Source organism: Branchiostoma lanceolatum, chromosome 3 (assembly GCF_035083965.1).
Source record: "Branchiostoma lanceolatum isolate klBraLanc5 chromosome 3, klBraLanc5.hap2, whole genome shotgun sequence".
Taxonomy (NCBI): Eukaryota; Metazoa; Chordata; class Leptocardii; order Amphioxiformes; family Branchiostomatidae; genus Branchiostoma; species Branchiostoma lanceolatum.
The window spans coordinates 2,202,539-2,229,259 of record NC_089724.1 but is presented as its reverse complement, the minus strand read 5'-3'; the positions used below and the strand labels follow the sequence as shown (position 1 = coordinate 2,229,259).

Genomic DNA, 26,721 nt, shown 5'->3' with positions numbered 1-26,721 from the left:
CAGTCCATCCATAGCTTCCTGATTTATGTTGGTCAAGTCGGAAACACTGCCTCCAAACTCCCACGCACCCACAACAAAAGCACTACCTACTTCACACAGGCAATAAATGAAAAACAAATCAGATAGTATCATTGAGACTCATGTGTATTCAAGAGCAACAAAGAAAATTCAATAATAATTCAATATGAGAACAAAGCTGTTTTATAAATACCAAGATTGAAACCATTGCACATTAAACATGAATACAATTTGGCACACAATCAAATAAAATGCACACAGTATCACAAGTACAATTGGTCTGCAAAGACCATAAAGATACAGGGAAAATATGTGCCTTTTGTTTAGATAAAGGAAGGAGTGTCCTACATTCATAGAAAAGTCATAAAAAAACAAATGACTTTCACTGAAATTAAAGTTTTGTTTTTCCATGAGTCTACGATCCTGTGGTGATCTAAAAAAAACAGAAACAAGCAGCAACAGCAATTTGCATAATGATTCTGACAAACTTTTTCGATTCCCCAAGTCATTTTTTAAACTTTCATATAGGGAAGATGATTAAAGGATCTTGACATATGTTATTCATCTCTAATTCAAGTTGACAAAAGGACAATGATGTTGGTCCATTTTTTTTGTCCAGAACATCAAACTAGCACTTGAATCCTAAATTCTTTTTTTCAGTGATGATACTATTGTAAGGCTGGGAAAAAGAACTATCACTAAAAGTTGCATTGCTATTGCATGTTTGTAGACCTATATGAATGGTAGCTAAGAAAACATAAAGTTAGTGCAACATTCAACGATTTTTGACACAACGGTAAGAACACCATTACATATTACACAATGCAGTCATGATCATATGAAAATTTTTGTTAAACATAATTACATGAATCATTAGCTATGTACACATCTTCACAATTCAGGTAAAATTACTTTAAACAAGTTGCTAGAAATAGTACTTACAACACTTAAGATTACAAATTATCAGGAAATTGTACAATGATACATATCTTTATATCATCTTATATCACAGGAAATAATATCTTAATATGATCCATATTTTGCTTCCCAATTCCTTTTCTGGTACTGAGTCAGTTGCACAAACCTATGTCTACCTCTAGAGATCTGAAGAAAGGAGATGAAATGTACACATCACTATAGTCTTCAAATGATTATCATAATGGTCGACTTGCTGTTTCTGACAAAAATTATTTTAAAATCCCTATAATGTGTCTGAAAGGGCTTCTGACTCATTATGTAAAAATATCCTCGTGGCCCATGGTGGTCCCATTTCCATAATCTAAACATTTATAATTGCCAATTTCAAACAAAGATTGAAATAAAGCTTATAAAGATTGTTTCAAAATGAAAAAAAATTAAACCTCTGTAAGTGGCTTTAAGAAGTCATTTTTCACTTCTGACTGGCCATGTAACACAGCAGACAGCCTCTCTGTGGTACACAGTGGGTGTGGAAGGCGTGGCCTGGAGAACACAGGGTAAGACAAAAACATCAAAGGGTTATGTTACAGGTATGGAAACATTGCCAGAAAGACTTTAATGCTAAGATCTGTAAGATCAAAACAAATCATTCAAGAGGTCTCATCCCATCTAGATTGTAAAAATAACTTAGCCTGTTTTGGAAACTGATGTTTTGAAACATAGGAGTTTGTGTGTCCTTAACTTGAAACTTTTGCATGCATTTAACCAGGGCTGTCTTCAGCTTTGAATTTTTTTCCGTCCCACACATTGTTTGAGAGCCGATGTTTTGACTTTTCGTTGTTAAATTCGTCATTATAAGCTTACATTGATACCTTTTCATCAATTTCAAGTCATAACGTTCAGCATTTTGGACGGAAAGGGTGAATTTTTTTCCGTCCCAACAAGCAAATTTCCGTCCCGGGACAGAGGGATGGGTCCTGGAGACAGCCCTGCATTTAACCTTTGACCTACTAAGGTAGCCACTTAGCACCAAATTTGTACAGGCAATGGGGTTAAACAGCTGGGAGAAGGTTTAGAAAATAGGTATCACTCCACAAACAACAGGTTTCTTACCACAGGGGAAGACTGTGACCCCAGGGTCAGAGGTCGAGATGGGGTCACTCAGCAGCAAAGTGCACACTGCACAGGAACTGTGGGAGGGAAATTGGAAATTTAAAACTTGTCTACTGTGAAAAATAAATAAAAAAACTTTAATATGACTTGAAGAAAATGGTCACAGTAAATATATATATATATACAGGTGGCCACTGTAGATTCATATGAAAATAATCTAAGGGATCACCAAAAGGTGGCCACAATGACCAGGTTACCATATACAGAGATGATCACTGGACCAGGTACTACACTTAGTCTAGTACAGGTTTGACTGAAGCCATACTTGAGGTGCTTTAAGACACCCTAATGGGCTTAGACTTATTTAAGACTGTATACAGTCACCGTAATAGATGCATCAAAATAACAGCTTTTGATTTAGATTAAGTTTAAATCAACTCTGCCATGCTCGACAGGGACATGTGGAGACATTTGTGTCACCTCACAGAGGATGAACTGATCTAAATTCACATTCAATTTGATTCCCTGCCCACCTTTCTTCAGATGTGACCCCCCAGTGTCCCTCAGGCTCTTCCAGGTGCTGGACACCCCCCTCCAGTCTGCTTGGGTCCAGCACAAACTGTACGGGGAAACAAATTATGACAGATCAAAACATATTCTGTCTAAAAGGTTTGATACCCAGATTTGTATTTCAAGAACATGATAGTCAGGCCCTAAATTTCAACTTGTCACCGGTTGTACTGTTCAGATTCACATTACATTTAAGTTACAACACTGTTTTTCTGCCTGTATCATACTTGCCAGACATTTTGTAGTCATACAAAAATGAATAAAAAAAATTCAAGCATTCCAGGTGTAACATTAAAATACACTGATAGTGCTTATAAATTTTTGTGGTGACCTCTCTACATTGAAACCATAACACCGCGATCATTATTCATGTCCATTGTTTTACTACCCTTAAAACATTCCATCTCAAAACAACATTACAGTAAAAATCTCATTTTCCACTTTATAATATCACCGAGTCCCCAGTATTTCAGTTATTTGACATGATGACATGATTACAAACTGAAGCTACATGACTTTTATGGTTAGTTAATAAAAACTGAATCACACATACCAGACTGCGATCCAGTGAGACAGGTGTTCCTTTTCTCTGGGCCTGTAGGGCAAGTTTCTCCTGCTGCATGGCAAAGTACAGCTGGGGAACACAAAGGTTTTAACATTCAGTAAGTTCTGTATATCTTAGTTCGTACTGTAACCGTTGTAACTGAAAAGATGGGATCATGGTTGTGTTTCGGGTAAGATACAAAATGTATATTAACAACATGAACTTAGCTGGTAATTGATTATAGTATGATAGAGCATGACATTTGTTACTAAAACTCGGTGGCATAGAATGAAGTAACTAAATTTCCGCCCAGGACACACAGATTGATAGTAAATTGTTAGTCAGTTCTGGCTTCTCAGGCAACAAAGAAAAACTAAAATCCAATCTGCCTTTTTGAAAATGAAATTTAAAATTTCTTTGAATAAAAGTTGCAGAAAAACATACTTCAAGTCTGCATTTTGAAGTACCCAGTAGAGGCTGCATTATCAAATCTGAACCTGACAGTATACATATCATTCTGTAAGTTTTTATCTTCTTACAGAAGGGAAAACTCTTACCTCTGGGGCCAGAGTTGTTGGTCTCTTGGACCACAGATACGTGTCCACCTTCTCCAACATGGAGTGGATCAACAGCCTACAGGCAAGGGAGAAAAACAACTTCTCAACAACTTCATCTCAACACAGGCTGATTCATATCTGCATTTCAGACAGGAGTTGACTATGTGCAATGAGGCTGAGCTACAGTCAAACCTGTCTATATAGTGACCACCCAAGAGACTAGAAGAAAAATATTACTGTCGACAGGTGGCTATGATAGACAGGCTTCTATGTGCTTGGGTCAATGGGGAAAATACATGTATACGTAGTCTATCATGGAACACCAAAATGTGGCTACAATATGGCCAGGTGGCCCTTATACAGAGGTGGTCACTCGTACATGTTTGACTGTATATGAATGTCCAGGTGGGCCTTATGTACAGTGATCACTGTCTACAATATACAGAACTGGTGTGACTATATTACTACCAATAAGTGACTTCCCAGGAATTAGAGAACTTTTGAGGCAACAAAAAACGCAAAACCATACTTCTGTCTCCTGTATATCATGCTTGCCAGCACGCAGCTCTTGTAGAAGTCTTCTGACAAACATCCCGTTGGAAGAGGCAGCCTCTGCAGTAATTCAATCCCCTTGTCTGGACCCACACTGCTGACCAATAGCCTGCCAGCTTCCTCCCATGTGATCCTAGGTGACCAATCACAGCCCTCCTGTGATGCAGTGCTATCTTGAGGTAACCAATCAGAAGTTTCCCTCCTTTCCACATTAGGCAAACTAGTTCTATCATTTGGACTCGGCGTTACATCGCTAGAGTCGTAAGGCACTGCGTTGTTCACTGATTGCTCGTGGTCTGCTACTTCTTGCATAGCATCCTGGGAGGATATTGCACCATGGGAGTTTTCTCCCGACCCTTGACCTCCCTGTAGCTGCAGCATGAGCCTGAAGACTTCTTCCCATTCTTCCAGGGACTTTGGGGGAACACCTGGTAAATAGTTATATACAGACATTAAAGACAAGGCTTAGCATAGATATAATATTACAATACTAATCAATATCTTGATTCTTAAAAATTGTTTTGGGAGAAGCAAATCCAAAATCATCAATCTTAATATAGAATTTGATTAATTCATACCCAAAGGCTAATTGCAAGGATACATACATTTTGTACTGTCAGATACAATGATGTAAAAAAACTTTTTTTAAACTTAAAAGTAATTCTATAGATCTATCTGATATTTCTACACATGTTACTGGCAGAGGTGGCTTCTTTTGAGGCAGTGGCTGATGAATAGTCCTATGTTTTTAATAAGCGAGTTCTGTGATCTCGAAAAGGTCAATAACTATCATTCAGAAATAGCTTTTGAAACTACAGTATTTTAAGTAAGCTGCATGTTGATGAAAAGACCCTGAAAGCAGAAATATGTGACACATACTCATCTGATGTCATGCATCTTTATTTCAACTGTTAGATACAAATATGACATAAGGTGCGTCAACATACTTGGGTCATGTTGGGGGTCCAGGAGTTGCACATCTCCCAGCAGCACTGCAGTCCTCAGGGCCTCCTGTCTGTGGCCAAACCCCTTACACAGCCTCAGGTATCCTTGCCAGTACCTTATAATAGGAAGTTGGCAATAAAAAGTCAACCTTATTCTGTATTCATTGGAATGATTCATGCTTATTTGGTAAACATTTTAAAGCAATGCAGCACAAGTCATTGTAAAAAAAAAACAACCTGTAAATGTGTTTGATGATATTTGAAATAGTGTTACTATACACAGTCATTCAAGTAATTTACTAATTAGCTCCTAATATGGTGTAACACTGCCCTTCAGTTTACAATTTACCAGGCCAAAGTGTATTATGACTTCAATAAATAAAACAGAGGAAAACATGTGGTACGTGTCCTGACTTGATAGGTGAAAATCTAGATAGCTGAAAACTTTTAGAACATGACAGATGTTACAAAACCTTTAAAACACTAACCCTGCCTTGCGACACTTTTTCATCAGGTACCCTCTCTCCGCGGAGTTGTGCGGGACAGACTCGCTATCCGTGGAGTAGCAGGTCAGAATCTCATCCACATCAGCACCGTGTTTCCATGGCAACAGATGAGAACCTGGCCTGGAGAAACAGATGGTTTGACTAAGATTACCCCTACAGGCATACAGAAACAGCTACTGAGCATCCTTTATATCATATCATATATTGAATGGTGTCTTACATTAAAGCCTTACATACATGTACATGTGTCTAGTACATCTAACTTGAAGCACTATGAATTGAAGCAGCACTTATTGCATGGTGATAACAAAATGTTCTGTTATAGAATGCTACAATGCATCTGAAGCATCCCTATGATTGTTAACACATACTAGACATAATGTACAGTTAGCCAAATAAAAACAAGTAATCTAGTCAATACTTCTTTAATTTGCAAAGTATGGCAATCAGCAAGCACATGAATGGCCGATGCTTGTTGACTGTGACAACACATAAAGGATGGGCTTGAATTAAAAGAAGCATGCCATCTACCTTGGCTCCCCCTGCGTAGTGAATAGTAGATCCCTGTCAGGAGCCCCTTCAGTCAGAGCACAGTCCATCCACTGGTGCAAGAGGGCCTCATCTCTGTACAGGGCCTCAAGCAACTCAGCTCTGTAACAAACATCAGGACTTAAACTCCAACTCAAAAGTCTAGAATTACCTCATCATGATAGGTAAGATGCAAGGCTTAGCTACTTGTTAAAGCATTATAAGCAATATAGGAGGAGAATCTTTTACCACTGAATGACAACAATAACGAGGAACACATTTGAAATGAAAGAAATTAATGGCTGGTAAGACAGTTACAGAATAAGATTTCTAAACAGGAAGGCTGTATGCTCCATTGGTTCGGCTGTTTTTGACACACAGCCAGGGCTGACCAACTAGCCTGAGGCTATTACAAAGGGCTAGCCCTGCTGACAAAGACAAGACATTACAATTGACTGCATAACGAGCTATAACAATATTCTAAATACATGACATTGTACATTGTCACTTAAGGATGACAGCGATATACGCAATGTACAAGAACTTGTCTCCCTAACATATCCTTTGACAAGTTCAGCATGTCAGCCGTACTCCAAAAAAAAAACACAATGAAAATAATGGGAACATAAATCGTACTCACTGTCTGTGCCTTGGCAAGGCCTGTATCTTGTGAACATAGTGCAGGAAGTGTTGAGGGGAGTCCTTACAGATCTGAGCTACCTCCCAGGCTTGGACCTGCGGGTAGAGCTGTAAACAGGCGTCTAACACTGGCTCTGGGGACAGGGAGAACACACTGGGGAGAAACACATGTTTGCATTATCAATAAACAAAATGCATGTACATGTATGCACCAGGCACACTGTATATATATTATATAATATAGAACAGCATGGAGATCTCCCAGTGTTGGGCCTGGGGGTAGAGCTGTACACAGGTGTCTTCCATGGTCTCAGGAGACAAGAGGAACACACTGGGGAGACATAAAGGTGTGCAAATCGCCAAAACATTGTAAGTTATAGCTACAGGTAACGTTACTACAGGCTGAGCATGCCCAAGGCTGGACCTAAAGCCCCCCTCTCACTGGACCCACAGCACGCTTGCGGCGTCGCTGCGGCCGATTGAATTGACAAAGCACTCAAGGAATTTCATGAAGAAAAACAAACCTTTAAACCTTTGTGTGTTTTGTTGTCTTTTTGGTCTTACTTGTACGTTTTGAATGATATTCCCATTATAAAGTCAATGATAACAGAAATCCAGTTTAGGACGCAGCAACGCCACCAGCGTGCCGCGGGTCCAGTGAGAGGGGGGCTTAAGGGAGCTCGCAAGATGCAAGACACAGTGGAAGAAGATGTACAATGTAGAGAGACTGAGTGCAGCTGAAAGACATTTGTACAACTGTAAAATGATACAGAAACCAGACTGGATAATGACGATGATGTTGTTCAACAATGCTTACAATCATGAGAAGCCAAAGAAAAGCTGCTGCTGCCCAGTCTCCACCTACACAGGGCTTTACATGCCCAGCCTGCAGCAGAGTGTGCAGATCAAGGATTGGGCTACACAGACACGGAAGAGCCTGCAGAGGTGGACAACCTTCCCAGTAATCTTTGGAAGCGAAGAAGCAGCCATCATCATCATACAATCAATTTTGCTGTTTTCTATTTCCACCTACTCAACACTCACCTGTGCAGACAGGACAGAACAGCCCCTCCGTCTGTCAACTCTTTGGTCCTGATCAGTTTCAGGCATTCGTCCACATTGCCCCTAGTGATGAGATCTGGTACTGCACCCTCAGAGTACAGGGCTGGATGGAAACAAAACGGTCAAGAATCAAATGAAAAAGACTCCCCTTAACTAGCTATAGCTATAGCTATAGCTACAGACAATTTGAACCAAGATCTAGAGAAAAGGGATATGAAGACCAAATTCAAAAGTGTTCTAAACCTCAACATACAACATGTAAAACGGGAATATGTAAACCTTTGCTGCTGTAAATTCATTTCTTAAAACCTTGACATTTTTATTTGCTCACAAGATGACATAACAATCTACATCTGAATTACTTCAACACGTTGTCTAAAAAAAAAGTCGGTGTGCCTACCATGCAGACACTCCATAAGTCCCTCCCACACTATCGTCCTTGGTCCTCTTCTGTACTGCAAAGTCTTTCTTACGGCTTCTATGTCCAAGAAATGGAAATGACTCTTCAAGAACTGAGCAGCGTTCCTGTCCCACTCTTCCTCTTCATGAGACAAGGAAGCTGATTGGCTTGTTGCTGACAGATGCTGACCTTCCTTACTATGTGGACCAATCGGTGAGAAGCTATCATTGCCATCACAAGTCCTGTCAGATTCAGGGGCATCTTCTTCTTGTAACACAGATTCTGATTCGTCAGGTAGATTGCAAATGTCATGACTAGGACTGTCCTGTCCAATGATGGTTGAGGATACAGCAAAATCCTTTGATGAAGCACTCTTGCTCCTAAGGACACCGAACTGAAAGCAGAAAGTCACCAGCTCAGAAATTTCCGCATGGCTCTCTTCCTTTAACAGAAAAGGGTCGAAGATGTGGAATCCCTCTTGGATGAAAACTTCTTGAAGATCTTCCATGTCTTGGGGATGGCCAGCAGCATTCTTGGGAGTGTGTTCTTCTGTGTATGTCGTATCTGGAGAATGTGTCTCAACATGGTTTACAAGTGCTGGAGCTTCATCCTCTGTCTTGGCATGCGGTGATGGTTGTGTGTCATCCTTCCCATCAACGTTGTTCTCAAAGATTCGCTCTTCTTCTTCTGCTAACGTTCTGTGTTCTGAGACATCTTTGTTCTGTTTCTCCTGACCATCCTGTACACTGTCGCATTCTGCACCGCTGTCATGCAGAACTACAGATGCGTCCATTCCTTCTCCTTCTTTTTCTTCAAGTGTCCTTGACTCAGTGCTTTCACTTTCATCTTCTTGCTTTCCTTGCTGCATGCTGTTAACATTAGCGTAACCGTTGATTGGAGTTCTTTCAGAGACAATGTCATCTACAACATCTGACATCTGCCCTTTCACCTCTAACTTACTCCTGATCTTGGCGTTGTGTTCTCTCACTGTTCTATAGAGGTTCTGTAGAGCAGTCTCCAGGTGCTGTAACCATGCTGACAGAACGGTTCTTGCTTGGTCTGGGGCAAACAGAACTTCTGGGTCCTTCAACTTTTCACTAAGGGTGGAGGAGAAAAAATTTCCTGTTACATCAGATGTTGTTTAACAGAAACTACACAGTAACAGTATCAAAAGATTAAAAGGAATAGCTTAGGTGTAAGGCAGTTGGACTCAAACTACGTACACAATGTAGGATTCTAGTCCACTTAAGCTCTGTTCCGCTTGAAATGTTTCATAATTAAATACAGGGTACTATTAGATTTCTGAAATAGATTATAAGATTGTCCATAATCTTTTCTAATTCTAAACAAAACACTAAACTTTGCGTTGCCAGGTTTCCGTCGAGCAGCACTTTCTGAGGAGCTTCAACACAAAAGAATGAACAGATGAAAAACAAAATCCCCACCTCGTCTCCCTGGTGGCCTGCAGCAGGACAGTGACATCCACACGTGGACCGACGCCCCTCCTCCTTTCCTCACTCTCCTGATGTCCTCCTGACTCCGTTACCATGGAGATGCCGTTGTCTTGGTTACCTCCCAAGTCGTCCTCGAACACATCATCATCCTGAGCAACAAATAAGGAAAATCATTTTTTTTCTTTTAAGTTAGTTTTTTTCTATTTCCAACCAACTTTTTAATCCTCAGCTGCTGATCACAGCTAACATAGAGTTGTATAACGAATAATGGATTCTTCATTTTCACTTCTTAACATCTTCATTTTTTAATTGATTTTAACATTTTATGATTAAGTATTGTTTTCCAAAATCATTTTTACAATTCACGGCATATTTGATCATTTTGCAGCTGCTTTGCACAATCTACAGTATAATCAACATTTTCTTTGGTACTGATAAAAATTGCGTGCACAGATGTCATCCATATGGCCTTATGTTATGGAAAACACTACCTTGTCCCCCCTGTCTGCCTGCATGTCAGGTCTCCTCATGGTCTGCCTGATGCGCCCCATCTGTTCACTCTCCTGTACAAGAACCCTACAGTCACCCTAAAACAGACTCATATCCCACCTCATCTCCCCTGTCTGCCTGGGCCTCAGGTCTCCTCATGGTCTGCCTGATGCGGCCCATCTGTTCACTCTCCTGTATCAGAACCCTACACCCTAAAACACATCCATATCCCACCTCATCTCCCCTGTCTGCCTGCATGTCAGGTCTCCTCATGGTCTGCCTGATGCGTCCCATCTGTTCGCTCTCCTGTACAAGAACCCTACACCCTAAAACAGACTCATATCCCACCTCATCTCCCCTGTCTGCCTGGGCCTCAGGTCTCCTCATGGTCTGCCTGATGCGGCCCATCTGTTCACTTTCCTGTATCAGAACCCTACACCCTAAAACACATCCATATCCCACCTCATCTCCCCTGTCTGCCTGCATGTCAGGTCTCCTCATGGTCTGCCTGATGCGTCCCATCTGCTCGCTCTCCTGAATCGCCTTCATCAGAGACTTGGACTTGGTGGCCAGCTTACTGCGAGAGTCCTGAAGTCTCGTAGACAACCTGCCAAGAAGTAAGGGAAACGTCAAGACTTACTAGTAAGAAAACCTGTAAGGAGACATGATGGTTAATGTCTTAAGACTTAGGGTGAATGTCTTAGATTTTAGACAAGTCTGCACGAGCCCTGCAGCCGTGTGGACAACCTGCCAAGGAAGGAGACCAGGCAAATGTCTTTGATGTTAAACTGGTCTTATTGTGTCTCAGTCCTAAAATTCTTCTAGACAACCTGTGAGTGTGAGGAGACATGGAGAATGTCTTAAGACTTACTACAGTACTGCGAGTCTCATAGACAAGCTGGAAGGAAACAAGGTGAATGTCTTAGCTGTGCGAGTCTTGCAGTCTGATGGACAGTCTGTAAGTGTAAATATTTTTGAGCTACATGTAGCACTTAACTGTAGCAATGATATAAATACCTACATGTACATGTAGTAAATGTCTGTGTGAAGATTTTGCTAAAAATATTGAAGGTTAAAGGGCTATCCACTGAGTACTGGTTAAGATTGAGTAAACTTCAAATTTCAAAATCCTATGGATTAAAAGATGCTAAAAACTTGATAATGAAAATAAAACATAGTTATTTTGGAGTGTCTAGCAGGTAGTAGATTGTAAAAAGTTTTCAATTCAAAGAACTTCAGAATTCTCTAAGAGCAAACGCCCTTACTTGTCCTTCATGACCTTGAGCTGCTGCTGCACCACGGGTGACGACGACAGCTCAGGGGTCGCCCCGCCCTCAGGAGTGTCGCTGTCAGATGACATCCGTCCCGTCTTCAGCGTGCTCATCTTCTGCTGGAACGCCGAACGCAGGTCTGGGGCAAAGGTCAGGGCAAAGGTCAGGGCAAAACGTAAGACTACTTCCTTACATGTAAAAAAGAGAAAGCAGTCATCCTCAATTGAGGTGAAGCATGATGCTTTTTCAAGTAGCTAGTGGTAGTGCAATGCGGCTTTGCTACAGCTTGCGTTTTTGGCCACACTTTTCTTGATAAGTGAGTTCTTTAACGTGCAGAGGTTTGATACTTGAGGCTTATGTAATGTACATGTTCATGTAAGTTATATTTTCAATCAAATTGGAAGGTGCCTTTGAGGGGTTCTGCTTTTGGTAACTGTCTTTTGGAGAGAATTCAGATTTCTAACTATATTAGTGATTGTCTTTTTAGTGATTTTTTATGATGCCGTTCAACATTTGTGAATTTTGAAAAAAATACAATTAGCTAAACCTGATTTTAAATCAGAATTTGTGGTAGCCTTAAAATGTTTGTAAGGCTCGTAGGTACATAGCTACTGAACTTAGATTGGCTAAAGATTGGTTGGTCTGTACATAAAAGAAGTGGATTGATTATTATTTGCCTGGCAGGTTGACTGCTTAGTTAATGAGAAAGCTGGTTTAATTGACGATAGGTTGTTAATGATAATTATGAAATTTTCCTGTTTATTGATAGATTTTTTAAAATTGCTTGGTTGCTTTGATTGATTAGAAATCATCAATGGATAATTTTTTACCTGTGATTGTCAAATTTCCGTTACTAAATTCTTTCAATCATCTTTCAAACTCGATCGTCTGACAAACCTTTCATTTTTCCCCATGTTGCATCTAAACTCTTTGTCCGTTTGGGACTTATATCATCTGAAGAACAAGGCAATGATGAAGTGTGCGTCACGCTAAAGTTAGTTGGAATATGCAAGTATTTTTTTGAGAATAATAAATTACATTGTATACCTATCACATTTATAGGAAACATACTACATAAAGTTAAAATGTATACTATATAAATTAGTTTATCAACAAATTGGTACATTGACACATGAAAACAACATTGCAGCAAAATAATAAAATTGTAAGTTAGACTGGCTGAATTCCATAATTTTAGGCAATACAAATAGCGTCCCAGAATCAATAGTCAAATAGGATGTTGCACCTACATACACATGTATACCCAGCACCTCCTATAATGTAAAATATTTAGCAAATAATTTAATCTGGCATTAATAATACATGTACATAACACCACTAAATGTACAATATTATGTTAGTCCACTTACCAGATGGAGGTGAGTCCACTGCTGTGCCTTCTGATAGGGACAGGTAGGAAATGTCTGAAATTGATTTAGAAGAAGATGGTTAGAAATTTAAAAAAAAATTAAATGTGAGGTCAGGAAAAAATTTCATGATACCACTGTTGGGCAAGTTATGATAAGTAATAACTAAATGTAAGGTGCAAAGTTTAATCATCACAATGTCATAAAAATAATATGTAACTAATAGTATGTATACAATTTAAAGGTTTAAAATATTATGTATCATTTATCAACTGCAAGGAAAGCCAGAAATAGTAAGAAATGATAAGGAAAAAGGTTCATTTAGATAAGAATTCCTGACATTTAAGGAAGCGCTGAGTATCCCTTCCTACATGTACCTGCACTGTTAGCTTTCTTCTTCTTCTTCCTCTTCCCCTTGATGGGTCTGCCTTCTCTCTGCACCACCAACTCATCACCCTCAAGGTCAACATTCGCAAACCTGTCTAGCAGTGCCCTCTGACCCTTCACCTCCTTTGACCTGTGACCTTTACCCTTGGCATCCTCGCTCTGTGTCATCTTCAGTTCTGGGGTTTCATGGCTGTTGGTACCTGTTGTTTCTATGGCAACCAGTGGCATGGAATCAACGGGGACTTCTTGGGAAAACTTCTGGTATTTATCAGAAATCTGGGCTGCCTCTGTGGTTTCTGTGGCTTCAAAGTCTGTTAAGAGGTTAAACCGGATAGTGAGTGAGTCAGGGACTGTTTGAGCGTCTTCCTCTAGAGCCTCTTCTCCCGTCCCGCTGTCGCTGGCTCCCGCGACCTCTGTCTCGCCGGCGGCCATCTTGGATCCCGACCTTGGGGAGACGTTCGTGCCGTCACTGTTTCCGCTGTCGCAGGATTGCATGCTGGTCTTTTCCGGGTCAGAGGCGCTACTCTCGCTTTCAATGATTGCAGCTTGCTCGTTCTGCACCAAAGACAAACTTTCCACATTTTCTAAACCTTCTCTTTTCCCTTGTGATAAAACTGAACTTTCCAGACTTTCTACATTGTCTTGTGTTGAGGCAACCACTTCATTTGCAGAAGCTGCTGTCTCCTGTGAAGAAGGCAAGGAAGGAAGAAGGCCAGGTTCTTTTCCTTCTTCCGCAGAGGTCGCCAGAGCATCAGAGACAAGGTCAAACTTGGGCCTGGCTATCCCATCCTGCCCTGCTTCCTCCTCGGCCCAGGTGAATTCTGGGAGGCTGTCGACAGACTCCTGACTCCCCCGCCGGCTGTGGACTTGGTAGATCCCGGACTGGAGCATGCTGACACTCCCGATGGAGCTGACACTGGAGCGACCGCTGCTCTGGTTGGAGCTCGTGCTGTCAACGTTTAGCTCAATCCTGGGGGATAGAAACACACTGTAACTTGATCTATAACTGTAACAGTTAATGTTTAATCTCTTTTTGGTTGACATAGAAACAATGGAAGAGCTGAAGCTTTATTCAGAATTCACAAAGGCGGTTATAACGGCTATACAGATACAGAAGCTGGTCCATTGGACCGAAGAGCGGTTATACTAGCTAACAATATGCACATCAGAAACTGGATGTACGACGGTACGTGTGTAACCCTGAAGGGTGGTTATACCGTCTGGTTACACAAACACAGATGCAGGAGCTGGTGTGTTACGCCAAAGGACAGTTGTACTGGTTAAACACAATATACAGATACTGCAAACTTTATTCTCCACTTCCGTGTTCCTTCCATACCTGTTGAGAAGCTCCTCCAGTTGGTCCAGCAGCTCGTCCGCGTCGTCCATCGTGCCGAGATGCTGCCGCAGCTCCGTTACCATGGAGACCGGCACTGCCCGCCGTGCCTTCATGGGGATGACTGACGGCTGGTAGTGGCAGCACACCTGGAGGAAATCATGATCAGCAATGACCTTTTTTGTAACTTAAGAATAATACAGATACTTTATAGGCCACATCTTAGGGTGAACTAAGGCACAGTGCTAATTGAAGACAACATAAACTTCATAATTTCCTACCCTACCCTGACTTTATCAATTGCTTGAAAAAGACATTGCAATGAGTCATTCCTACTCAGTCTGCTTTTCCCATTGTGGGGTCGACTCTTTGTTTTCTGTATATACTGTTTGCTCCTTATGCCCCTGTCACACTGCACGAAAATCGATTTTCTGACAAGTCTGCAAGCTCTAAATCACGAATTGCATGTTCAGCAGTGATGCACCAGATGTTCTCTCAATCATCACATAATTTTTAAAAATAGACCAATGTTCCTGAGCTATTCCAGTGTGATATGGGAGATTTTCAAGTGAAATATTCTACTGTCATGATTGTAGTCTCTAGCAATCTTGAAACTTGGCAACCTTCTAACGATTAACAAATATGGCAGAAGCTTGTTAACATGTTGACAGCAACATGAGCATCAGGACTTTACAGAATGATGTTCCATCCTCCCTGCATGGAAGTTTTACTAACCTGCGCACACAGTCTCCACATCTGCTTGGAGAAGAGTTTGCCGACGCACTTGTCCACGGCGAGCAGGGAGAGGCGCGACACGCGGGAGTCGGCGTGGAACAGGTACATGTCGTTCTTATAGCACCTCACATCAGAGATGTCTGAAAACAACATGATCATATATGTCGATGAAGGTTAGACATGCGTGTAATAAGAAACACTGTACACAGAATGTATGCCTTTGTGAATAGTTTCATCAGTTTGGTTTGTCATGAGACAACAGAATTCTCTGTGCACAACCAAGTGTTTGATTTATTCACACTGAGGATTCGGTGGCTGTCTGTCAGCACCTGTGCAGATAATTTGCGTTTGGAAGTTGCATCTATAAGCAGTGACACCTACAATGTATCGCTGCAGTGCAATGTGAACAAGTTATAATTGAGTTAGGTGACAGATGGTCACAGAAATGTCGGTGTGGATAAAACAACCATTGTACAAAAACTTTTCTATCCAACATAATGTTTGTTTTGAAACGTTTGCGGGGTTTTATTTCCCCCGATGTGTTTCCACTGTATTACTACTTTAAGATAGTTTCATGCAAAGTGTTTTTAAAACACTTCAAAAAATTTACATGTACATGTGCTGCAAAATTAACTACCTGTGAAACTAAATGAATTTGATAAACTATAGAGTTTATATAAGTCATCTATTAACAAACAAAAAACAGAAACTGGGGGTACAGCTACAACATGAAAGATTAGAGAGGTTTTCACTTCCAGAAAGTCCAGTTTGGGGATGTACAATCATATGTATATTGCATGCTGCCATGGTTTTAGTCTCACCTTTGAACTTGTCAGTCCACATGACCAGCTGCACCCTGGCGGGGTCTATAATGTACAGTCCCTGCTGGGTCCACGTCAGCAGCAGACGGTTGCTGGGAAAAGTTAATGTGAGGACAGTCAGGTTTATACAATGTACATGACTTGTACATGTCTACCTTTGTGAAGAGCATTAGGCTTGAAAGTTTCTAAAGACAATCAGTGAAAAACTTGTGAATGATGCTAATGCTTGTTTTGATATTTTGCATTTGGAAACGTCAGAGAAACAAATTGAAGGTGATAAATCAAATGGTAAAGTTGTAGATTTTTTATCTTTTATTTCTACACCATTATGATCCTTGTTGTTTACAGTGTATCCTTCCCGAGACTTACTTGACCATTGGAATCCTGGATAAGGTGAGAGACTGTAGGGCTTAGATCAGGTGTAGGGCTTAGTTTAGGGTCAGGGTTATTAGTGTTCAGGTTAAAGGTAGGGTCAGGGTTAGGGTGAGGGTAACAGTTAGGGTCAGGGTTAGAGTTAGGGTCAGGGTGTTTTATAATGACTTACTTGAACATGGGAATCCTGGAGAATGTGAGAGACTGTGAAGGGTCAGAGTTAGGGTCAGGGTTTAAAGGTTAGAGTTCAGGTTAAGGTTAGGGTTTAAGGGTTAGGGTTAGAGTGAGGTTGATTTATAATGACTTACTTGAACATGAGAATCCTGGAGAAGGTGAGAGACTGTGGAGGGAAGGTGGATCCTGCTGCAGGGAACTTGGGCTCATATCTGTAGCACAGGAAAATGGAATGATTTTAAAGGCTCATTCTCTACATGTTAACACCTATTTTTGATAGTTATTCTTACCATTAGTTTTCTGATATTAGTACATTTTAAGTACTATTCTCGTCCTATGAGAGACGCACGAAAATTCAAGACTAAAACGCAGCACTATAAAAATGAGTCAGATCCTTACATCTGCTTGGAGATTATTCTCAACCACCCTGCAGAGCAAAAGTACCTTGAGCAGCAAACCTAAACTGTGACAATAGAAATGCCCTGACCTGTTGGAGATGACGGGAGCCGGTGGTACGGCTAACAGCTTCTTCAGCTGGTGGGTGTTCAACACGTTCCCTTCAAAATCAACCTGAGGAGAAAAAATCACTGTTATCTGACGGAATACAAAGAACAAAAAAATGATGCCTGACAATGGGTGAGTGGAATAATTTTTCTCTTTTGTAAAGTTTTTTCAATAATATTGATAATAAACTGTTATCATTTCTCAACGATTCAGTATCAAGTAATACTATCACTTTTAGTAAGTATCTATTATTACTTTTATCATTAAATTTCCATATTTCTTCTAAGTTCTACATAATATATAAGACTACCCTCAAGTTGGAAACCAATTGTCCTTACTGAAAGCGCTACCTAATTGTTTCTAATACTATAATTATATAGTTGATGAATATATTTTATCATTAGAGTATTGGAGACAAGGTAAAGATTTAGTGACTAACTTAACGTAAGATTGTGTTTTTATTATTATGTGGCAGAGACTTCTCATATAGGACAGTTTAGCCATAGCTAAGTTGCTGATGTGAATCAGGATTTAACTATGACTTGACTTGAAGTAATGTTGTGAATTTTTTAACAGCTGTTTTTGTCTTTGTGCATTAATGATGATTTTAATGAAGACTGTAACAAACGGTACCCAATTCAGAGGGAATGCTGTTCTCCCTGCTTATGTACTTTGATGGAGAAATGAGTAATAAATAAATATGAATTGTAACGATGACCAATATAAGTAGACGAGGCCATAAACGAAGCTGAACCTACCTCCCACACCCTGGAGCCCGGGCGCGCGGAGTAGATCGCGGGAACCTGGCCCGCTGAAGTGCGGAAGAAACACGCCCCGAACTTCCCGTCTCGCAGCTTCTTCCCAACATGCCAGAACTTCTCCCTGGAAAAACAGCGAGAAAACAGATCATCATCATCATCATCATCGGTCAACCCCCAGGGGGGACGGGACAAGTCCATGCACGACTTCCAACCACATCAGTCTATCTGCCATGGCCGTACTTAGGTCTTCCATGTGAATTGAGGTGTCTCTAGATAGAGCCCTCGTGAAAGTCAGCTTTCTGGATCATGTTTTTTTCCCGGGGCCTCCACAGAATGAGTGAGGAGATAATCTCCTCACTTGCCCGAAGGCAGTGACCAGCAAACTGGTTAGTTTAAATTGGCATAACAGATGTTCCACATGCTCAAAATATAGGAAATAAATTCAGTCTATCTTTTAGGTACAAATTTTACCGCCCGACCCTCGTCTTTGCCCAAACACCCTGGATTTTGGAAAGTGGTCTGTTACTGATCAACGAACATGACCAGCTAGAAAAGGTCATACTACCATTGCAAGGCTTATGACATAAGTTCAGAGGTCGTGACCCCACCTGAGTGTGTCACACAGGTAACACCTGGTGAGAGTCGACACCATCAGGCGCTCGTTAGCGAAGTCCATCTGGACCACGCTGGAGTCCGCTGTCAGGAGGAGCTCCGTGGGCACCTTGAAGAACCCTTTAGCCTGGAAAATGTCAGGAACAAACTCACAATTAATTGCACGGTTTACGACATGAGTTCGGAGGTCATAACCCAACCTGAGTGCATCACACAGGTAACAATTTGAAGACCCCTTTAGCCTGGAAAAATTTTTAAATTCACAACCTAGAAGTTAAATCTATCCTATAAAATTTGATACATGCATTTTCTCTGGCTTCAGATAGTAAGACATTTGGCCTGGAAATGGTCAGGAAGTAAACATTAACCTAGAGCCCTATCGGCTAGCCTGACTTCATCACTATGACTATATTTGAGCTGTGTACATGTACATGTACATGTATCTGTCCTGCTTTATATACGAACATTTGTCCCAGCCTCTGATAATAATACACTGTCATACAAGTTTGCCTGGCACATCTAGAGTTCAACACATGTAGTGACTTGTCCATCTCATCTTTGTAGCTAATAGCAAACACCTCTCAATTGTTAGAATAGTACCCTGTTAGAAACTTAATATGCTGTATTTCAAGATTTTAGAAATTGAACAGTTACATGTATAATTCGTGGCGTCGCGGTGGGGTAGTGCCAGGGTGTTTGGCCCCAGAACCCAGAGGTACCGGGTTCGAATCCGGGGTTCCCTGATTTGTCCCGTTGACATTGTGCCCTTGGGAAAGGTACTTTACACAACCTCCCCCACTTTACTCAGGTGAAAATGAGTACCTAGCTTCGGTTAGGGACGTCCTTCGGATAGGACGTTAAATGGAGGTCCCGTGTTTGAGGAGAGCCACACCTCAAGCACGTTAAAGAACCTAACACACTTATCAAAAAGAGTGGGGGTCCTTCCCGGTGTGTGTGGATCATATAAATCTGTCCAGATACATGTATGCAGCTTGTACTCTTCAGTACAAACCTGGTGTGTTACGCCTTCATGCGGTTTACCGGGTATGCAATACAAACAAATACAAACAAACATGGACAAAAGCGTACCTTCCCAGAAGACGGCACGTTTGCCACCGACACCTTGCCCGTGTCGTCCCCGATGAACAGACGTGAGGACTTGTCGTCCCACTGCAACGACACAACGGTGTTCCCGCGGTGTTCCGGCGAGATCCGCAGCCGCTCCGGCTTTGCTCGCCTCTCGATGTTCAGCTCCCACACCACGACCAGGCCGCGGCTGGGGACAAATAACACATTCAGTAAAGTATCAAAACCTTGTCCTGCAGGAAGTCTATGTATGGGGAGGGACCAGTAAATGGACTTACCTATGCCACACATGGATAAGCCGTCAAAAACAATCACTTAAAAACACATGTATCTACATTTCAAACCTCAAATCTTTACCACCCCTGCAAAGCTGGATTTGTCAGGTTGCTTTAGGTGGAAAAAGCAGGAGTCCAACTCCAGCATTCTAACGAGCTAAAGACAGAAGTTTCAGATGAGACCAGGATTTCACCCCCCATCCTAATATATCAGTCCAACCAGAAGAGAAGGGTTCAGATGTCAATCTGAGGTCAAAACATGACAAAAATTACCTATTTTGGCCAGATTTTTAAAATTCACATTCTTCTGTCCTCCCTAGCAGAAAACTGGACAATTCTGACCAACATTTGACCAGCAACAAAATTATTTTTAGCAAAATACTAAAGGGTATGCAGCATGCACTCTACTGCGCAACTCTATTAGATGGTCCCTCCCCGAATGCTGGGGACAAAGGACACATTTTATTTATTTGTTTATTGGTTCAGCATGTACATTGTATTTACATGCCAGGGTTGCCCAACTAGTGAAAGCTATTACTAAGGGCTAACCCTGCTAGTCAAGTCATCACATTTAATATGAATTTAGATAATACACGATCTAAGTAGTTAGTTATAATGACATCCTCTGACAACATTGTAAAACAAAAACTCCTACACAATTGTTTTAAGAAGAGGGAAGATACGTGTAAACAACAGATTAAATGGCAGCATACAGTGTAGCCTTACATGTTTGATTGTATGGCAGTTGCTCAAGTAATCATGGCTGTTTCAAAATCTTATCCAATTGCTTCTAATCAGTAACTCTCATTTGGCATATCTTCTCATTTAATTTTCATAATTCTGTTGTACATGAATTAATTCAAGGCCATCACATCTAAAAAACTGAGTGTCACTGAGTGAATTCAATAAGATCTACAAATGCTAATTACAGTTACAGTACTGTTAGCAATATGATTCAAATGTAGCACGTACTTGATTTTGTGGTCGACAGGTGATCATGAAAACCATGCAGCTAAAACTGTTGTGAAAATGTCCAGACTTACAGTATACTGAACCAACCTATCTATAAGACAGGCTCAGATCTAATCACCTGTGGCTTATTTAGGCTGAGAATTACTTTCAAACAAATGACACAGAACTCCTTAAGGCATCCAGTTCACAAACCAATGAAACAGCTTACCTGGTTGCTATGGCAACAAGATTGTCGTCAGGCGCAGAGGTTACCATGGTGATGGCTCCTTCCTAGGGACAGGTAAGCCACACAGGGATTATCGTGTGCAATATTGTGGCAGTAAATACTATGTACTGTGAAGAACTGATTAGGACATTACAGGCATACGTGTACACCCTAGTTTCCTGTTACTCATTATGGAATATTTTCATGGCATGGTACTTACTAAAAGTATAAAAGTTAGATTGTTTCGTCTTTCTAGGGTGGTGGTTTGACACAGAAAGAGATCTAGACAACAAGGCAAACATGACGACCAAATAAACCTCCCCAAAATCTTCTTGGAGACTAGCCACATGTTACTTTTGAATGCACTGTTAGGTAAGAGGTACAGCTGTAAAACTTAACTCCAAGGCCTCCAATATATTTGTGTTTGAAAAAGGCATCAAATGCTAGAGGATCCACCCCAGGGCGGGGGCCATGTCCCTGCCTGGACCATCTACTGTAGCCTACCACCTTGCCCTTGGGGAGTTTTACCTCTAGCACCATCTTAATTTCTGTGGAGATCCCTGTACAGGTATGACATTGTGACTTGAGCAGAAGGTAGGGTATCGGTGTGTAACTAGTACCTTATTGGCCAGCAGCTGCAGACACTTGAGTTTCTCCCGGTGGAACAGGTACAGACCCCCCGTGGTGGCGCCCAGGCTGATGAACCGGCGTGACACGCTCAGGCACGTGTACTGGCGAGAATCAAACAAGACAAACAAATAAACACACAATCATAAACAAACTCCATTTCACAAACGATTCAGAGGAAATTTGAATCTACAGCCATGTAAGTCATGATGATGGTAAGAAATGCAGCCTTTTCAGAAGTCAAAACTCCAGTCAGAAGCTACGAAGGTGTTTGACAGGCACCAAAACGTCAGCAGGTAAGAAGTGACTGGTTGTGTAAAAAGAAAGCTCCTTTATCCTGTGTTCTACCAGCCTAATTAAATCATTTTCAGAAGAAAAGTAGCCATTTGGCTGCGGCATAGTTGTACATAACACATTAACTTAAGCACAATTTTGTTCTATAACTTTGCTTCTTATTCATTCTAGAACTGCTCCAACTTCTGTTCTTCAATCTTTATTCATTCAAATTTCTACTTAACAACCTATAAACTATGAATTCTACCAACACATATGAACTTTCATGCTAACCTGTAAACTAAGTAAAGTCCAGAAGAAGCGAACACAAACACTGTTCCATGGTCTTGCATATATTATTGTCCAGGTCCTCAGGTGAACCATGCACCTATCTCTAAGACTACACCTTAATTCTCACCTTGATTCTCGTTGACGTCTTGATCGGAGCCAGCAGGTCTTCCATCGAGCTCAGGTCGGTCAGGACGTGACCTCCTGGGTCATAGGTCATGGCTGGAGTCAGGGCTGTACTAGATGCTGGGTCAAGGGTCACACCCAGGGGCGGGGCGGGGGTTAGGCTGGACTCTGGCTCCATCGTGAACTGATCATGAAAGAATACAATAACTGTCAAGTGAACGTTAACATTGTTACATGTCAGTGTACTGTTCAGTCAGTCAGTCAGGTCCCGTAACCTCAATGGTCATAGGGTAGGGGTGGGTACCGGTACAGAAAATTCAGGTCGGTCCGGTCCAGGTCTAGAGGGTCAGGTCCAGGTCCAGACCTGTACCTGTACCTGATTACAGTAGTGTCACAGTACATCATATTTTGGAGAGCGAGACACACATAAAAGTCTCCAAACGTCATGTCTAGAATGATATAATTTCTAAGGTTTGCACTTTGTCTCAAAATTATAACTATACTCTCCTCGCCGTCTGTTTACTCATCCTTTAAGTGATTCTAGATATGATTCACAGCTAACGTCTTTGAAAATGACTCCTTAAATCTGATGTTTTGTATTTTGTTAGACCAGTTATGTGGCCGCCTGCTGGTAGCCTGGTACTATGAATTTTCTAATCGGTCCATAGGCCGGTCCACTGATTTTTTACGGACCGTTTTTTTTGGATCGGTCCATTAAGAAATACCGGTTTTGTATCGGTACATGGTACCGGTACCCACCCCTATCGTAGGGGCTTCACAACAGCTAGCGGCAGTGATCCGTGCGGCACGGACATTCTTCTCTGTCCTCCAGTGTACGTGTGTACTGTTGGGGTCTGTAAACTCTTTCTCTGCTAATGCAGCCTTTTTGGTACCAAACACACAGTCACTAAACTGACATGTTTGAGAGTGTCAACATACTGCAATATGGCTTGAAACACTTCATCGTTAGATGCATGAAAGTTAGACATACAGCTTGCTCCATATAAAACATAAGCAGCAGTGCTATGTGCCTGCAAAGCTGGTGACTGTTCTGACAAAGGGTGGCTCTGCCTAAGCTCACAAACATGTATACCCCCCTCCCCAGCAAAAAATTGGGTAGGTTTTGTGCTGTATGGTGTTTCAAATCTAGTGAGGCAATATTTGGTTCCTTAAAATGAAAATGGTTCTGGTTTTGGTTCTTTCCAAGTACAAGACAGGTAAGCATCTATTGAAACCATTTTAAGTCTTTGGATATAGAACTTAGGAATTAAATCATTCCATTGCCTTGCCTTTAGGAGAATATTTGGATTGATGGAAGAAGGCCCAACATGACATGCTGTTTCGACTATACAAATGTAGGTTTGCACACTTGCTGTCATAAAAAAAAGCTATGTTAGATCACAGACTTGTACACATTAATAGCATCAACAGCAACAAACCTATTGTTGAAATGAAGAATGACTATTTTGAAAGCATGAGATTTTTGGCGGTAAGTGCTAGAATGCTCTACAACGTTACATGTATTTTTATAAGACAGTAGACCGGTGCCTGTGCCTGTCACTAGAACATAACTCCATATATCTGACTCATGACGTCGTTAGCAACTTACTCCAAAACTGAAACGTCACACACATGTAGCAGAATCCTCCCAGATGAGAACTTTCGCCTTAAACTCAACTTACAAGGCCTTAAGTTCCAGGGGTTGGTCCAGTCAGTCTTCAAGACAAATATTAAAGAGGGGTGGGGGGGTTGAGGGCTCCGAAAAATCGATATAGACCAAGTCTCTAATCTATGTTTGCGAACTTCATAGAAGCCAAATTTCGGTACCATACCTTTCAAAGATCTGTACGGTAGGATAGATGTTTTATCACGCCATAAAGAGCCACGGTTTGAGGAAAATTCCTCCGAATCGTCCACTTCCGCGTTCACGTTTCGCCGAGATCCGCCATCTTGGAATCACGCTGACGTCACATGACTGCAGGTAATTTACCCACCATGCACCGCGGCCAGGGAACTATGTCAACTGAACTTTGTACCGCGTGACCCACTGACCTGATTCAACTAGTAAAACATTAACGTTTACGTTGTTAGATTGAGATATTGTGCAAAGTAGGGCATCATTTGCATAACAAACAGGGATATACTATACTTCCACCATGTATTTGATACATAAAATGTAACTGTTACTAGTGAAGTCTTAGCCTGAGTGCCACCCTATTAACGTTACATGTAACACCCTAAAAAAATATTTTAGGGTAACCCGGAGTGTTGGAGCCCCGGTAGTAATAGGATGGCACCCAGGCTAGTTCAGTCCTACACAGGCATGTGCATTTAGTTATATTGTAAGTTTATTGATTCGATCATCCATTCATCGCTAAAGTACATGGCAGCGTCCTCAGAAGAGGATGCTGAATTGCGAACATTAGGCATATCACATTTAACAACATCTAACTTAAATTTAAACAACTAATACTAAACTACGCACAAAAAGTTCGGAAACTTAACTTTGGTTGATCATATCTCCATTGTTTTTTTTCCGATTTTGTTACATTATATATCATTATAAAGCTTGTGTGATTCTTTTTTCTATGATACCAAACTTATTGTGATTGAAAACCCACGGAACAAGTACCAGAACTAATAACGTGAGTGGGTCACAGAGAAAAAGTGCCCAAAATTCCCTGTTGGAGTCATACGCGTGCTGTGACATCCTATTGGTATGGGCGCGGATGATGATCCAATATATTGTTTCCTCAGGTTCTGAGGTTTTTTTTAGAACACAGACCATCCAAGGTTATTTCTAGCACACAGAACATCCAATGTTATTTTTAGCACATACAAGATCCAATTGTTTACACCACATAAAAACCTGCGTCCTGCAGGTGTGAACCCAAAAATGAACACCTGTGGAAAACGGTACCCAACGGTATCGTCATCCACAGGTGTTCTTTTTGTTATTGTTTCACAACAAACATTGCCATGCCGCGTTTGTACTTTGTGGATAAGCTCCGTGCTGTAGGGCAGGTTGAAGCTGGCACCCGTCAGAGGGATGTTGCAGCGTTATTCGGAGTGCGTCCTGGTACCATCTCCAAACTGGTGGCCAAGTTCCGCGCAACTGGTGATGTGAAAGACAGCCACGCACTGGACGTCCCAGGGCCACAACACCTGAGCAAGACCGGTTCCTTACTCGAGCAACTCTAAGGGACCGTAGACTGTCTTCAACGCGGCTGCAGATATGATTCTCTGACCGGCACCGAAGACTGCTGGTGGAGGAATGGGACGCTATCCCAAAAGCATCGCATTGCGCGACTGAGGACGAGTATGAGGAGGAGGTGCCGTGCTGTAGTGAGCGCGTGGCTGGGCCACCCGTTACTAAGACTCCTTGCTAACTCGTTACTAAGACACAGATTGTTGGTTTTGATAAAGAATAAACTTAGCTTTCATGAATATGTCTTGTTTATTCTTGTTAATTTTTCACAATACCCTCGTACAGAAGTCAATATCTACAGAAGAATATGTAAGGAATAGCATGTTTGACTATAGTAAGGTAATCTGGGCACTTTATTTCTTCGACCCACTCACTTTAGCAGGCCTGATGCTCATTTCATGAACTTGCAATCACAATAAGTTTGGTATCATACGAAAGGAAATCAAATAAGCTTTTGAATGATATGTAATACATTGAAATCGGTAAAAAAATAACGGAAATATGATCGACCAAAGTTAAGTTTCCGAACTTTTTGTGCGTAGTTTATTCAAAATCTAGAGACAAGAAAAAGATAATGTATTGTACGAGGAATTAGAAACCAAATACAGAAATTCTTATTGTACAAATGATAATATATATATATAATAATATAAATAATAATTATACGGTGCCGTTACATATCTGAGGTGGCCCTGATGACTCAAAATAAAAGTGCCGGGCGGTACTCACCGTGTACACTGAATCGCAAGATAATCCAAAGGATCTACAAGCTTGACGTTGTCTAGGTGTAGGTTGCGAAATCTGCAGAAAAACTATGTTTCACGGCTGAAATCATCCAACCTATCATTGAAAATGTGGGTTATGTTATTTTCCAATGGCTTCCAAAGAAGAAGTCAAAGCCCGGCGCATTGGTATTGTAGATGTAAAACTTGAATTTTGTTATCATTAAATAACTAGGTAGTTTGATCATCATCATCTGTATAAGTCGTAATAAAACATGTCCACATGTCCACTCCATGGTTTTGTC

At 41.2% G+C, this 26,721-nt stretch overlaps 1 protein-coding gene across 1 annotated transcript; it reads right to left on the bottom strand.

The window, feature by feature from the left end:
* Window positions 1-123: 123 nt before the first annotated feature.
* On the bottom strand, window positions 124-24,481 carry LOC136429164 (uncharacterized). Its single transcript, XM_066419043.1, has 30 exons — window positions 24,319-24,481; window positions 22,491-22,670; window positions 21,793-21,903; window positions 21,176-21,237; window positions 19,724-19,910; window positions 18,631-18,761; window positions 18,020-18,143; window positions 17,245-17,327; window positions 16,892-16,969; window positions 16,212-16,303; window positions 15,391-15,530; window positions 14,659-14,804; window positions 13,310-14,289; window positions 12,936-12,989; window positions 11,560-11,704; window positions 10,415-10,901; window positions 10,297-10,368; window positions 9,797-9,954; window positions 8,352-9,448; window positions 7,934-8,054; window positions 6,891-7,043; window positions 6,254-6,373; window positions 5,705-5,842; window positions 5,220-5,332; window positions 4,250-4,700; window positions 3,721-3,796; window positions 3,173-3,253; window positions 2,583-2,668; window positions 2,050-2,126; window positions 124-1,479 (listed from the first exon to the last, which is right to left on the bottom strand). The coding sequence occupies exons 2-30, from the start codon at window positions 22,662-22,664 to the stop codon at window positions 1,409-1,411; spliced, it is 5,808 nt and encodes a 1,935-aa protein (XP_066275140.1). The 5' UTR covers window positions 22,665-22,670; window positions 24,319-24,481; the 3' UTR covers window positions 124-1,408.
* Between the last annotated feature and the right edge of the window lie 2,240 nt (window positions 24,482-26,721).

Coding starts and splice junctions, on each gene's coding strand:
- LOC136429164 (XM_066419043.1), bottom strand. CDS start 22,664: ATGGAGCCAGAGTCCAGCCTAACCCCCGCCCCGCCCCTGGGTGTGACC. Junction 16,970..17,244: donor GCTCCCGTCATCTCCAACAG/GTCAGGGCATTT, acceptor CCTGTGCTACAG/ATATGAGCCCAAGTTCCCTG. Junction 9,955..10,296: donor AGGCAGACAGGGGGGACAAG/GTAGTGTTTTCC, acceptor TTTGTTGCTCAG/GATGATGATGTGTTCGAGGA.